The sequence below is a fragment of the Anabrus simplex genome, chromosome 1, assembly GCF_040414725.1.
Source record: "Anabrus simplex isolate iqAnaSimp1 chromosome 1, ASM4041472v1, whole genome shotgun sequence".
Classification (NCBI taxonomy): Eukaryota; Metazoa; Arthropoda; class Insecta; order Orthoptera; family Tettigoniidae; genus Anabrus; species Anabrus simplex.
In genome coordinates this window covers 1,309,660,003-1,309,674,644 of record NC_090265.1, presented here as the reverse complement: position 1 = coordinate 1,309,674,644, position 14,642 = coordinate 1,309,660,003, and the positions used below count along the sequence as shown (strand labels likewise).

At 37.7% G+C, this 14,642-nt stretch overlaps 1 protein-coding gene across 1 annotated transcript in view; it reads right to left on the bottom strand.

Annotated features, from left to right (window-relative positions):
• Positions 1-14,642, bottom strand: part of LOC136858792 (lachesin) — a 1,234,732-nt gene that overhangs the window by 10,859 nt on the left and 1,209,231 nt on the right. The window contains exons 9-10 of the mRNA XM_068225747.1: positions 8,623-8,688; positions 3,805-3,915 (exon numbers count right to left, since the gene is read on the bottom strand). Of these exons, the coding sequence (XP_068081848.1) occupies positions 3,805-3,915; positions 8,623-8,688 (177 nt within the window). The remainder of the gene's footprint in view (positions 1-3,804; positions 3,916-8,622; positions 8,689-14,642) is intronic.

Below are 14,642 nucleotides of genomic sequence, written 5' to 3'. Positions count from 1 at the left end.
ACACAGATAGGTCTGATGGTGACGATGGGACAGGGAAGGGCTAGGAGTGGGAAGGAAGTGGCCGTGGCCTTAATTAAGGTACAGCCCCAGCACTTGCCTGGTGTGAAAATGGGAAACCACGGAAAACCATCTTCAGGGCTGCCGGCAGTGGGGTTCGAACATACTATCTCCCGAATACTGGATACTGGCCGCACTTAAGCGACTGCAGTTTCATAGGGCACTACTGTATAAGGTATCTTAAAGTATAATTTCAAGGTGTAGCCAAATTCTGCATCAATGTAACTTATTTTTCAATTTATTTATTTTAAAAATTATATCAGGTAGACAGGTTCAGGGTACATATTTCCTTGTGTATACCAGTATAACATTCATTTCAAATTCAAATTTGAGGTATATTTAAATTTCGGAGTTGGCAACAATTGAATAGAGAATCCGAAGCAAAATGGGAAGGTGGTGGGTTCGTGCCCCACTGGTGTCCGGTTGGCCATTTTTGTCCTGTACTTAACATTTCTCCGATATACACTATATGTACTTAATATGACCTAATACATTGAAAGTGGTCATGAGAATATAATATTCACTGGGACTATTGTGTTCGATTGCGCGGTGAAAGTGCGTAAATCGTTATAAAAATTCGCGTATGGAAAGTTGACACAACAAACAAGTAGCAGGTTAGGATTAATTCATCATATTATTCAACTTTTTCATAGTACAACATATTTTAGATATATACGGTATTGTTTCGTAATCAGTACACGCATTCTTTTTCTTTTTACAAAATAACTTGTCCTGACTGACTGACTGTCTGACTGACTGATTTATCATCGCCGAGCCAAAACTACTGGACATAAAGAAATGAAACTTTGGGGATACATTCATATTAAGATGTAGGTGCTCACTAAGAGAGGATTTTTGGATATTTCGTCGCTAAGGGGAAAATACAAGTGAAAAAGGGGTTGAATGGCTTTTATGAGGACACTTATATCTAAAATCTGAAGACGTTACAAACATGAAAATTGGTATTTGGAATCTCTTTTAATAATAATGAAACAGGTACTTTTTTGTTTTTGGAAAATCCAATTAATGCAAGGTGAACAGGAGAGAGGAAGGGGTAAAAGTTTTAAAATACCATATTTGCAGTATATATCAGAAACGTAACATGTTACAGACATGAAAATTGGTATTTGGAATCTCTTGTAAAAGTAAAGAAACATAGATAATTTGTTTTCGGAAAATCCACTTAAGGGGAACTGAAAAGTTGGGTTAATTTTTAAAATGAGCATATCTACAGTTTATCTCAAAAACAAAACATGTTACAGACGTGAATACTGGAATTTTAAATCTCTTTTAAAGATAAATAAACATGTATTTTGTGTTTTCAGGAAAAAAAGCACTTAAGGGGTGGAGATAATAAGGCTTAGAAGGGAATTGAATTCTATTTTTCAGGATACTGATATCTCAAAAATTGAAGATGCTACAGACGTGCAAATTGATATTTGGAGTCTCCTCTAAAACTAAAGAAATGCGTATTTTTTTTGTTTTTGGACAATTCACTTCAACGGGGCGGGTGGGTGTGAAAGTGTTCAAAAATTAGTTGAATTCTTTGTATGAGGATAGTTATATTTCAAAAACTAAAGATGTTGCAGACGTGAAAATTGATGTTAAGAATCTTTCTTATAAATTTAGAAACACGTATTATTTTGTTTCCGGAAATCCACGTAAGTGCGGGAGGCAGTTTGAAACAATTGAAAAATTAGTTGAATAATTTGCATGTGGATACTTATATTAAAAACTAAAGATGTTACAGGCGTTAAAATTGGTATTTGGAATCTCCTTTAACAATAAAGGAAAACGCATTTTCGGGGGAAATTAACTGAGGAAGGTGTTGGTTGAAAAAAGAGCTGAATTATTTTTATGACGATACATATATCTCAAAAACTGGAGATGTTATATCCGTCATAATTGGTATTTTGAAGCTCCTTCATAAATAAATGAGCAGATATTTTTTGTTTTCGGAAAATACGCTTAGGGTGGGGTGTGAAGGGAAGTGAAAAAATGTAATTCTTTTTATGTTGATACTTATATCACAGAAAATGAAGATTATAGACGTGAATATTGGTATTTAGAACCTCCTTTCGAAATCAAGAAACACGCGTTTTTTGTGAAGGGGGGGGGAATCAACCTGGTGGGGCGTGAAAAAGAGCTGATTTTTTATGTCGATATATATATCTCGAAAACTGAAGATGTTGGAGTCGTGATAACTTGTATTTGGGAGCTCCTTTTTGAATAAAGGAACACGCACTTTTGGGGGGAAATTTACGTGGGGCGGGGCTGAAAAAGAGTCGAATTCTTTTTATGATATATCTCAAAAACTGAAGATGTTACAGATGTGAAAATTGATATTTGGATTCTCCTTTAAAAATAAAAAAACATGCACTTCTTGGCAGGGGGGATCAACTTAACGGAGGATGGGAGGGGCTGAAAGAGAAGTTGAATAATTTTTATGAGAATACTTATATATCAAAGACTGAAAACTGGTATTTGTGATCTCCTTTAAAGGTATAGAAACACTTTTTTTTAATCGGAAAATCCTCTTAAGGGGGTGAAAAGAATTGAAAAAGCGGGTGAATTTTAAAAATGAGTACCGATATATCTACATTATATATCAAAAACATAGCATGTTACAGATGTGAAACTTGATATTTGGAAAGACCTTTAATAATATAGGAACATGTACTTTCTTTTTCTTTTCGGTAAAGCCACTTATCGGGTTTGAAAAGAAGTGAAAAACAGATTAGAATTATTTGTTACGAGGATACAAAATTTGAAGATATTTCAGACATGAAAATTTGTAATTGAATCTCCTTTAAAGAAACTTTTGTTTTCGACTTGAGAGAAGACTGTTTCTCACAAGTACAGTTGTTTGTTCATCTTAGCCCCATAAGGCAATATCGCAAACGTGGTTTACAAAGATTTTCTGCGGGTAAATCAAACTCAATTTTTATATTTTAGGGATTTTCAGATAATGTCTTAGTACAGTAGCGAGGAACGATTACTTTTATCAAGTTACGAAATCCAAGCGAGTGAAGGCACGGGTAACTGCTAATACTGTAATAAATGTGCTATAGTGATACTATTTTGTTTATTATAGATGTAGTTTCAGAATAAAAGTAATTTTATTCTTCAGTACAAGGATATATATGTTCTTTCTATCATTTTGCTTTACGACGCACCGACACAAATAGTTCTAACGGCGATTTTGGGATAGGAAAATTCGAGGAGAAGAAAGGAAGCTACCGCGGTCATGATTAAAGTACAGCCCCATCATTTGCTGGTGTGAAAATGGGAAACCACGGAAAACCATCTTCAGGGCTGCCGACAGTGTGGTTCGAACAAAATATCTGCGATAGGTTCCACAAATATGATTGATATTCTGCTTTAAGTATTTTAGTAATCAAAGTCCTTTAATATGAGCATAAACTATGAAGGAGTGATTCAAATAACTTGGAATATGTCACATGGATATTAAGTTTTCTAAAAGCAGAACATTTTTTTAAGGTATACTGTATATCTATTGTTGTATCCATGCATACGAAACTAATTTGTAATATTTTGTCTTGGACTATAAACAAAAAGCATGGAAGAGATCAGTGACTGAAGAAATGTTGTTAACGATATAAATGTTTGGACCGAGATGAGATCATGTTTTTCTTAAATTTGTATGTTTTTGCTTTTTATAAGTTGCATTCAGGTATGGTAATAGCTGATGCATGTGACACAATCAAAATATAGGAGGCATCTTACTTCTTTCTCTGGTAACCTTCTCCGGGTCCGAGTGGTCCATGATTTCGTTCTCCTGGGGATTTACTGAATCAAACCGGTCCACATCCTTCAGGTGGTCTTTAGGTTTCCTCTCTGTGAACATATCGACAAAGTCATTTTAGAATATTTACTTATTGTAAAACTAGTTACAAATAAAATTAAGTGGATATGTCGCTGCTGAACGTAAATATGATAAATTGCGGAATCACTTTAGTTATTATGATCTCAAAATTATACCTGGAACATATTTTTTTGCTATTTTGCTTAACGTCGCACCGACACAGTTATGTCTTATGGCGACGATATCTGGAACATTAAAACAAGTGATTGGCACTAATTGTTTTTTCCTTCACAGTAACCAATTATTGATACAAAATAAATACGGATTTTATTTTGGAGGTATTCCCTGCCAATGCCTATGCACCCTTGTAATCGTTCGGCCAATCTCCATATGTGTACAGAAAACCATTCTTTGTGGAGATATCGGTGCCACTGCTGTATAACTGCCTAAAGTTCGTTGTTGAGGTGAACTTCTTACCCCGCGTGACCTCTTTCATTATCTAGCCACTAAGAACAAGGTCCGGTGAGTATGGTGGATGAGGCAGCACGGTGTACCCTAGAGCACCCAGAGTGACAGTGGTCTGCCGACTGCCATGTTGGCATTTATTGTCACAGTTCTGCGAGCTGGTGCTGCTTCCCCATATCCATTTGGTGTGAATGTGTGAAGTAGCTACTTATTCCCTCCAAAGAAACCACACAGTACACCGCTGCCCATGATTGTCTGCTGCAATATTATCTGAGCGTCCTTCAGGAATGCACCCACACATCGGCTAACTGTTCTAACTGTGTGCAGTAATGACATTATCCGTTGGTTATAGGTGACACTATAGCATATCTTCTCATATACCAGGAATACATTTCAACTGCTACGTTTCCAGACAACATATCCATTTCTGAACCCCCTAAATACACGCTGCATATTCCATACTCAGCAGTTACCACCTGTGGCCATTTCTTGACGGATCCAGAACGGTTTCATGTGTCTCTTAAAAGAAGCAAGAGAAAAATGTACCTTCCACCAAAAACCTTATTTATGGCTGGTCCAATGACATAGAGTTTAGGTCCCTTTAAGCAATCACCATCATCATCATCATCATCATCATCATCATCATCATCATCATCATCATCATCATCATCATTATTTATGACTGTGATAGTTCGGAAGCTGGTAAAGTATTGGCGGTGCTGAGAAATGACATTCAGTGCACGACTAGTGCATCTGGATGTTATGAACCCATGGGGCCATGCGTTCTGCAATAGCAGTATATAACTCAGCGAGAAAGGCAAAATGGCAAACTATCTCATTCCTCGTTATGTCTTGCACACCTCATTATGGCGCCACCATCCGGTTTTGTAGCTTTCTTATATCTGCATAATTTTGTGTGGTGTTGTTTTGATGATCGAACCAGCCTCTGAGCTGAAGAATTAACATGCTCAATAACTACAAGAAGTTCATTAATCGTCTCGTATGACAGATTTACTCAGTGGAAAATGGTAGGAACCTGGGTATTAACGGGGTATCTAACGCTTCAGCTCCTATCGACACGGGATTACAGCAATCACCTGAAAATATATAGACATTTTCTTGTCTAAAATAGACAAACCACTTCAAAGAGTAGGATTTCAAAACTGAAAATTTGCAAGATAAGAAAGAAAGAAAGAAAGAAAGAAAGAAAAAGAAAGCTTAGATACAGTATTAAATTCACCTTTTTCACTGTTTAGACTGTTGGATTACATTTCTGAGCTATTACTGATGATCATGTAAAATGTAAAAAAGTTCACCAGATATAGCCTGTGCATCAATTAAAAACTTATAACGTTAATATTTCATTAAGGAATTGTTTTAGAACAACCAAAACGTGAAAATGAATCATCACCTTCTTATTCCTCTACCGCTTTTCCCATAGCTATGGGGTCATGGGTGCTAACTGTGTCGCATATGTGGATTTGGCCCTATTTTACGGCCGGATGCCTTTCCTGACGCCAACCCTATATGAAGGGATGTAATCACTATTCCGTGTTTTCTGGTGGTATGGTGTTTTGTCTACATGTGAGGAGAAGGTTTGAGACAAACACGAATACGAGTCTCTGACCTGGTCAGGAATCGAACCCGGGACCTTCTCAACTGAATTCCTAAACGCTTATCATTCATCCAAGCAGTCGGATATGAATAATAACAATTAATGCTGGCATGTACTTAACTACTGATGGTTTAGCAAAACAATGGAATGGCAATTGGATCAGAAATAAGACCCCCGACCTGGCACAAAATCCTACTGATTCTAGCAATCTACGAGGGCGAATCAAAAATTAAGTTATACTAGTTCGCCGAGAGAGCACGCTGTGTGTTGTGACCGTGGCCAATGAGGAGCAAGCTACAGTAACTGCTGACACGTCCGATAGGAATGTTGGTTTGGTATTGAACCCAGGCCTTAAAGGGTTCAGCATCCCTTCGCGTTGTGTTTGCCGAGTGGAGTAGGCTCAATGGCACCTCAACTGGATGTTCACTCCAATTTGCAGGTGCGTGCAACGATCAGATTTCTATGGGCTAAACGGCTCAATTGCAAGGACATTCATCGTGAAATCACTGCTGTATATGGTGAGAGTGCAAATTCTTGCCCAGGTATTGTAAAATGGTGTAAGCAGGTTGACGCCGGATGCACGGATCTCACGGACGAATATGGCGCAAGCAGGCCCACAACGTCCATTATCACTGCAAATGTTGACCGTGTGGATGGGATCATTAGAGAGAATCGGCGCGTAACACTGCAGAAAAATGCCACCATGCTGAACATTTCGTTTGACAGTGTGTTCTCCAGTGTTCACTAGCACCTTGGATTTCGTAAACTGTATCAAATAAGGGTTCCACGTTTGCTCACTGATGCTCACAAGGGACAACGTTTCCAATCGTCACTGGCATTTTTGCAACGGTATTGTATGGAGGGCAACGAGTTTTTGCGGCAAATCATGACAGGGGATGAAACGTGCGTCTGCTACTTCACCCCCCGAAACAAAGAGTACATCGATGGAATAGGTGCCCTCCACAACACCACCACGAAAGTAGGCCAAGGTCCAACCTTCAATAGGAAAGGTAATGGCGATAGTATTATTTGACATGGAGAGCGTGGTACAAGTGGAATTTTTGCCGAAAGACACGACAGTCAACACGGCTTCGTATTGTCAAAAGTTGAACCGGTTGCGTAAGGCAATTCAAGAAGAGCGTCGGATAAAATAGAGCACCGGTGTTATTTTGTTACAAGATAACGCAACACCTCACACGGCCCACCAAACGTCTGAACTACTGCAGCAATTCAAGTGGGAGGTACGGCAACATCCTCCATACAGTCCAGAATATTAGCGCCATGCGATTATCGTGTGTTCGGTAAGCTGAAAGAGGATCTCGGTGGACGACGATTCCGAAACGATGAGGAGGTGAAAGCAGCTGTCTCCAGGTGGTTACATCGCGCTGGAGGCGATTTCTATTCATTCGGAATCGAAAAATTGGTTGACCGTTCCGAGAAATGTTTACAGTCACTTGCGGACTATGTATAAAAGTGAACTTACATTGTATGTTGGCATAGTATTGTTGCCTATGTGTAGATGGTTTCACAAATGGCCATAACTTGGAAGTGTAACTTACTTTCTGATTCACCCTCGTATGTCGGAATTTCAACGATAAATTCCCAAACGCTAAGCATCGAAACCGAGCAGGTAATCAATTCTAATACTACAACTTACAGTTTTACGTATAATCGATATCAGTATTGTGAGTTCCCACATTCAATCTCACAATCACTTACTAAGATTCGAGAGAATCAGGCGTTTTGTTTGGAATCAGTGAAATTTTCGCTCAGTTATAGTATATTCCTAAGAAGAAGGAGAATAATAATAATAATAATAATAATAATAATAATAATAATAAGGAGAAGAAGAAGAAGAAGAAGAAGAAAGGGAATAAGAAGATCACATGATTAATTAGTTGAGATTTATAGCGTTCAATATAACTTTCTCCACTCAATAGAACAAATCTCGACGTTAAAATTATATTGGTTTGTTTGCTAATTTTTAAATTTTCAGTTCGTACTGGAGTGGTGGGATTGTGTTGGAACCATTGCGATTTTTCGACAATTATGTTTGAGCATTGATGGAAATTTACAGTGTTGATTATAAAGACTATTTTCAACTTTGTAATCCTCAAATAACGAAGACTCTTTCAGTAGACGTAAAGTGGCAACGAGCACATACACTTTAATAGAATAAAATGCCATTGTAAAGAGAATAAGTGCTATTAATTATGAAGATAAATGAGCGAAGTCACTAATTAACTGAAGTGCTAATATAATATTCTAGTGTCCTAAATTAGCGTTAATTATCTCATACGCAACGAGTTTTGTTAAGAGTGAGATCATGCCTGAAATATTAACAATAAATCACAAACGAACGAGCATATCATGCAATAAACAAATTAAAGTGAAATTTCAGAATTACAATTCTATTTTTTAACCGAGAATGATCGTGAATCATTTCAAATATAAGGTGAAGTTAATACAGGAATGCAACTTAACTAAATATTGTATTGATAACGTGATGGTAATCAGGTTAACATGTTATGGAGGAAACTTCAACTGACGGTGATGAAATACACGTTGTAAATTATTTCAGTAAAGACGTTTATATGTTTGTTGAAAATATAATCAAAGTTCATACAACTCCTTCGTAGGAATACTCTGCACTACCTACCAGTCGATATGGAGTATTCAGTGGTTGTAGCTACAGCCCGGTACGGCGTGGACGGAGCAGGGATTCCTGAAATGAAAATGATCCATTTGTTAAACTAAACTCAGTCAAATGATGTTAAGAAGAAATGAATGGGCCGTAAGAAAAATTACCATTTTTAAATTTGTATTCCTCTTTCAATGATAATAGCATTTATTAAGACGCCAGTATATCCATGAAACGTTCGAGCATACCGTAATACACTAATTACATGTGACAAACTATATAAATTAATGACATATATGAAAGTACCGTTGTTATTCCAAGTATCAATTTCCAACTAACGAGATCGGATATATATTAATGTCTAACGCAGAACAATCCTCAAGCCTTAAAAGCAACAATCCCAAATGACAGTTATGGCTATCACATGTTTCATTCATCAAGTACTGTAAAGTAAGTTCTAATAAGCAACAGTTTAAATAAAATACATTAAGTTTGACATTTTCGTAGTAATGTGTAAGTAGTTACCTGCAATACGTATTCATTATAAGAAATACATAATTTTCTCTACTTTGATTCTTTCTGTAAATTCTGAAGCTCACCCCAGCTACTGTATGTACATGTACTACATGTTTATTTCCTATATTTTAATGTGTCTTGCTTTGAGTTTAAAATCTCCACACTACAGCGCTTCTCCGTGCAAGCGTTCTATTGAATTAGTCGGGAAATCTCGTCACTTTACGGGGTTATTCACCTAAGATGTTACCGGAAATAACGTCTAAACCATTAAAGATATCGGTATTCTGTTTTTATATTCGTAAATGATACCCAAGGGCTTTTAAAATAATGTGCTACTTATTCTCATGGGGTAATTAATAACCGAGATATTAATACTAACTCCATATTTTTAAACGGAACGGCAGAAATTCATACAGCTGGCCTAAAAGTTCAACTGCGTACAAGTTCAAATATGGCAGTATTTTCGAAATCGGAGAGTTACTTTTTGGGATATCAGTAAGAACCGCTTGCGAGGTTTTGCATCCCGCATCAGACGGCGTGCAGTCGGGCAAGGACATATTGATGCGCAAGCAGTTTCCTGGGTGTGATTTCAGCCATAGAATAGATACCTGGCATGTAAGCATATCGTACACATGTGATGGGTTCGCAAAGTGTGTACGAGAGGCGAACTCATTACAGGACAGGGAGAGTTGATGTTTTTATATGGAACAAAATAAATACTTTGGTACCTTTGAGATAGGCCACGGTCGACGTCCTTTCCAAATCCTTCCCATTCTCATCCGTGGGGAAAAACGCCAAACTGAGCGCAACCTGTTACACATGAATTTCAAAAGAAATCAAAAAGAAACCTTAATCTCCCTTCCCTGTTGCGTTTTCGCCAGTCATACAATAACGTTGCATACACATGGTATGTGACGGTACATCACATTATGTGTACGATAGTTTACAATACATACCTGGTATCCGTTCTGTGGCTGGAATCAATGCCAGGGAAAAACTTGTTTGCCAATACGTCCTTAGCCGATCGCACGCTGTCTGATGCGCCACGCAAAAGTCCAAATGCGGTTTTTATTGATATCTCAAAAAGTAACTGTCCGATTACAAAAAATACTTACATATTTGAACTTGTATGCAGTTGAACGTTTAGGCCAGCTGTATGCATTTGTGCCGTTCCATTTAAAAATATGGAGTTAGTATCAATATCTTGATTATTACTCACCACATGAGAATAAATAGCACATTATTTTACAAGCCCTTGGATATCATTTACGAATATGAAAACAGAATACAGATACCTTTAATTGTTTAGACGTTATTTCCGTGTAACGTCTTAGGTGAATAACCCTGTATATCATGCATGCCATCTGTCGCAATAGTCGAGAACATTATCCTTAGAGCTTCGAAGCAGGATATTTTTAAAAACTATTTTCCACCATGCTGGATCATTGAGAAAAACGTGATGAAACGTTTAGAGGTGTTTTATGAATATCATTATTTTCATTTCAGGATCTTACGAGATGTTAGATTGTATCCAAGTACTTGTAGATGGTACATACACTTGGTCTTACATTTAATGGTTATCATTACCAGTAAAGTACCCCGAACAGAGGCCTTTGCTGGCAAGACGTAGTGTTTACAGTGCGCTATGTCTTCTGGCATGGGCTAGACTAAATTTGTTACTTTCATTGACCTGTCTCAGTCTTATCCTTGGCTTTGACAATATGAAAGTGGCTGAGGTATGAGTGATGCTAGTAATGCCATTCTTTATGCAGCCAGTCCCTGCTATGGATGGTGTAAAATTGTCGCTCATAGGGTTGGTTTGTGCACGCATTTCAGTGGGCTTGGCAGACTGATATGCAATAGCAACTTCTGGCTCAGTGAGGAAAGCAACGGAAAACTACATCACTCCTCATTTCCCTAGTACGCCTCTTCGGTGACACCTAGGTCATCTATGACAGCTAATGGTTGACCTGTTGAGGAACCAACCAGCCTTCGGGCCGAATACCCAACACACATACCCCGAATAGAGCGCCTTCGGCTTAACGGTGACTTCGGGTTTAGTTCCACTGGAAAGCGACTTGTTTTCATTGCCGTCTCGGTGCTGATTAAAGAACGAAACACGCATTTCATGCTCCTTTATTGTTCATCCCTTGGGTGAAAACCTCTTACTACTGTCTTCGACTAGTCAGAAGGTATCTGAAGTGAAAAACATAAGTGGGCCACTCTGTATACTACACGTATGTAATTTGCATGTTTCCAATAAGCGAATGAAATTGTAATATTCTTTTTTGATGATTTCACAAATGAAGGTTACATAAAGTTTTAGTGAAGGGGTGACTTGCCACATTGCTTGAGATACGGATCGCTTTAGAATTAGTACATCTAAGAAAAATGTGTTATTCTCTCTATTTACATTCTGTGACTCAATTTTCATCGGAAACAGAGTTCTTATTAAAAACGAGCTACCTCATTGTACAAAATTAATATGTATAGTTCTGGAGCCTGTGAGGTGGCTAGCACAGAAACTTTCAAATAAAGGTATAGGCTAATCTTAGAAGGAATCGAAAAGGATAGGATTTAATTTATACCATCGAAATAGGTCTGGTGATAGCACTCCTCTATAACACATATATAACATGAGGTGCAGACTGGAAAGAAATAGAGTTAGAAATGGCTGTGGAAGTAAGGAGAAATTGAAGGAACTTACTAGAAAATTGAATCTAGCAAAGAAGGCAGCTAAGGATAACATGATGGCAAGCATAATTGGCAGTCATACAAATTTTTGTGAAAAATGGAAGGGTATGTATAGGTATTTTAAGGCAGAAACAGGTTCCAAGAAGGACATTCAAGGAATAATTAATGAACGAGGGGAGTGTGTATGTGAGGATCTTTTTTTTTTTTTTTTTTTTTTTTTTGCTAGGGGCTTTACGTCGCACCGACACAGATAGGTCTTATGGCGACGATGGGATAGGAAAGGCCTAGGAGTTGGAAGGAAGCGGCCGTGGCCTTAATTAAGGTACAACCCCAGCATTTGCCTGGTGTGAAAATGGGAAACCACGGAAAACCATTTTCAGGGCTGCCGATAGTGGGATTCGAACCTACTATCTCCCGGATGCAAGCTCACAGCCGCGCGCCTCTACGCGCACGGCCAACTCGCCCAGTGTGAGGATCTTCAAAAGGCAGAAGTATTCAGTCAGCAGTATGTAAAGATTGTTGGTTACAAGGATAATGTCGAGATAGAGGAAGAGACTAAGGCCAAAGAAGTAATAAAATTTACATATGATAACAATGACATTTACAATAAGATACAAAAGTTGAAAACTAGAAAAGCGGCTGGAATTGATCAGATTTCTGGGGATATACTAAAGACAATGGGTTTGGGTATAGTACCATATCTGAAGTACTTATTTGATTATTGTTTGGCCGAAGGAGCTATACCAGATGAATGGAGAGTTGCTGTAGTAGCCCCTGTGTATAAAGGAAAGGGTGATAGACATAAAGCTGAAAATTACAGGCCAGTAAGTTTGACATGCATTGTATGTAAGCTTTGGGAAGGCATTCTTTCTGATTATATTAGACATGTTTGTGATATTAATAACTGGTTCGATAGAAGGCAATTCGGTTTTAGGAAAGGTTATTCCACTGAGGCTCAACTTGTAGGATTCCAGCAAGATATAGCAGATATCTTGGATTCTGGAGGTCAAATGGACTGTATCGCGATTGACATGTCTAAAACATTTGATAGGGTGGATCATGGGAGACTACTGGCAAAAATGAGTGCAATTGGACTAGACAAAAGAGTGACTGAATGGGTTGCTATATTTCTAGAAAATAGATCTCAGAGAGTCAGAGTAGGTGAAGCTTTGTCTGACCCTGTAATAGTTGAGAGGGGAGTTCCTCAGGGCAGTGTTATCGGACCTTTATGTTTTCTTATATATATAAATGATATGAGTAAAGGAGTGGAATCGGAGGTAAGGCTTTTTGCGGATGATGTTATTCTCTATAGAGTGATAAATAAGTTACAAGACTGTGAGCAACTGCAACGTGACCTCGAAAATATTGTGAGATGGACAGCAGGCAATGGTATGTTGATAAACGGGGCTAAAAGTCAGGTTGTGAGTTTCACAAATAGGAAAAGTCCTCTCATTTTTAATTACTGCGTTGATAGGGTGAAAGTTCCTTTTGGGGATCATGGTAAGTATCTAGGTGTTAATATAAGGAAAGATCTTCACTGGAGTAATCACATAAATGGGATTGTAAATAAAGGGTACCGATCTCTGCACATGGTTATGAGGGTGTTTAGGGGTTGTAGTAAGGATGTAAAGGAGAGTGCATATAAGTCTCTGGTAAGACCCCAACTAGAGTATGGTTCCAGTGTATGGGACCCTCACCAGGATTACCTGATTCAAGAACTGGAAAAAATCCAAAGAAAAGCAGCTCGCTTTGTTCTGGGTGATTTCCGACAAAAGAGTAGCGTTACAAAAATGTTGCAATGTTTGGGTTGGGAAGAATTGAGAGAAAGAAGAAGAGCTGCTCGACTAAGTGGTATGTTCCGAGCTGTCAGCGGAGAGATGGCGTGGAATGACATTAGTAGACGAATAGGTTCGAATGGCGTCTATAAAAGTAGGAAAGATCACAATATGAAGATAAAGTTTGAATTCAAGAGGACAAACTGGGGCAAATATTCATTTATAGGAAGGGGAGTTAGGGATTGGAATAACTTACCAAGGGCGATGTTCAATAAATTTCCAATTTCTTTGAAATCATTTCGGAAAAGGCTAGGAAAGCAACAGATAGGGAATCTGCCATCTGCCCTAAATGCAGATCAGTATTGATTGATTGACACATTTGCATCGTAATAGTACATTCTGTTAAAGTATGCCATGTATAGGAAAACTGAATGATTTCTTACTCCTCGTTAAATACTATTGTGGACTGTGGTCTATCGGCATGACTTGCGCTTGGAATTCATAGAAGAGTTTTCTGTAGGCGAAAAGCCGTTACGTCCTGGGTCAATATGAAAATATTTGAAATGAGATAACATTCTGTCCAAGATAGAATAATTCAAGTTTCTGATGTGTTGTTGGCAAGGTAATATGTTTGCCGTACTTGCTAGTGATGAAAATACACACTTACGTCGTTACAGTACTTCGGCATCAACTCAAGGCAAATATATCTTCAAAATTAGGAAAATTACTTAACCTTAAGTCAAACTGTAAAGGGGCTCTTTTGTGTAGATTCCTATGAATATTGAAAGTAAACATTGTTTTGAGCACGAAATGTGTTGGATCCAGAAATATTGTGTGATAATCTAAATATTTTTTCTTTGGTTTATTTCACTAGTGGGAATGGTTTCAATTTTAACTTCTATTTCACTTACATACGCGTTACATCCTGATATCCATATTAAATTACTTTAAGTCACGCAGTCCTTGGTTGGTTAAAGAAGCTGCACTTATAATAATAATAATAATAATAATAATAATAATAATAATAATAATAATAATAATAATAATAATAAT